Consider the following 1,552-nt stretch of genomic DNA (forward strand, 5'->3'; position numbering starts at 1 on the left):
AGAGTTTCGGGACGACGCGTTTGCGTCATCCCAGGTACAGGGGTCTGTACCTGTTGTAATCTCAACAGTTCCGCCTGTTGAGAGCCTTGCTGATTCAGCAAGGCTACTTTTTCCTTCATCTCGTCAAGTTCATGTTGTATGAACTTGGCGACGGTTGAATGGAGGGCATCTCTGTCTAAGTTGGACAGCAATGCCAGGATTGCATCGTTTCCTACGGTCGAACTCATTCGTTCAACCGCACTCCTTTCTATGTCACTTAGAAAGGAGTAGCTTTCAGGGGAAACGTGATGCGTATTCCCACTACCATCTAACATGTCCTTGTTAAATTGGGAAATGTGGTCCTTGGACGGACTACAAAGTGCTACCAGGTGTAACGGGTCACTACGACTTGTACTGTTTCAGTACAAGTCCACTTCACACTGCTTCAATTGTGAGTGGTGCCTTTCGTTAGGTGACGTGCACTGTACGTGCAGAGGAAGACTTCTCTTAAGACAGCTAGCTTAAGAGGGTAAAATGAAAACTGTATGATTATAGTTAAGTGTCTCTTAATCTATCTTTGTAAATGCTGACTAAACTATAACCTAATACTAAACATGTAAATGAATTTTTATCTCTATCTTATCTTGTAACTTTCTTTGATAACTTCTACAGCTGATTAGTCTGCGGAATAAATAGACATAATGGCCTATACCTATTTATGGATAAGAATTCAGGATATTACTATATAAAGTAATATCCTCCAAATATTATCTACCTTTTAGATAATATATTAATTAACAACCTTTAAGTGTTAATTTCACATATTTCACATATCTCATCTGACAGATGGCCAGGTTTTTGCCGTCCAAAAGCACTAAGTCGTTGAGTTCGAAGTTCTGCACAAGTTTGTTCTTGTCGTAGTAAAACTTCATGCGTTCATGCGCTTCACTCATTCTGTCTTGTGCGGCCTTTAAAAGAGTTTCTTGTCGAATTAAAATATCTTGCGCGTTTTCGTCCAATTTTTGAGCTCAGGATCCGATACCACATCATCTGGCATATTGGGTACATAACCCAAATCGGCTTCGATGGGTGACATTCCAATCGTAGAATGTACTCGTCGGTTGTAGGCAATTTCTGCCACGTGCAGATAGCTGTCCCAGTTATTTTGGGCTGGATTAACGACGCCTCGAAGATAGTGACGGATAAAACAATTCGTTCTTTCAGTTTGACCGTCAGTGTGAAGTCGAAACGCGGATGACAGGTTGTGTTGCGTCCCAAGCGCACTCACAATACTCTGCCATACCTTAGACGTAAATTTTGGAGTCGCGATTTGATGTAATGGTTTTTGGTAGGCCATGGTCCTTCACATAGTTCTTCATGAACTCGTTGGCGATCTCGGTTGCTTGTCGGTTGTTTTTATAGCAATAAATTTTGCTCGCTTTGTGATGCGATCAACAATTACCATAATTGCATTGTTCCATTCAGCACTGGTTGGAAAGTGACAAGACGAAGTCCATCGAAATGTAGGTCCGTCGACCGGCAGGTATGTCTAACGGTTGCAGTAGTCCTGGCG

General features: G+C 41.9%; 1 protein-coding gene across 1 annotated transcript; it reads right to left on the reverse strand.

Annotated features, from left to right (window-relative positions):
* Positions 1-970: 970 nt before the first annotated feature.
* Positions 971-1,336, reverse strand: CCR75_008357 (uncharacterized protein; the record flags this gene model as incomplete). The annotated part of the gene is made up of 1 exon (XM_067966409.1): positions 971-1,336. The coding sequence occupies one exon, from the start codon at positions 1,334-1,336 to the stop codon at positions 971-973; it is 366 nt and encodes a 121-aa protein (XP_067815275.1).
* Between the last annotated feature and the right edge of the window lie 216 nt (positions 1,337-1,552).

Source organism: Bremia lactucae, linkage group LG10 (genome assembly GCF_004359215.1).
Source record: "Bremia lactucae strain SF5 linkage group LG10, whole genome shotgun sequence".
Lineage (NCBI taxonomy): Eukaryota > Oomycota > Peronosporomycetes > Peronosporales > Peronosporaceae > Bremia > Bremia lactucae.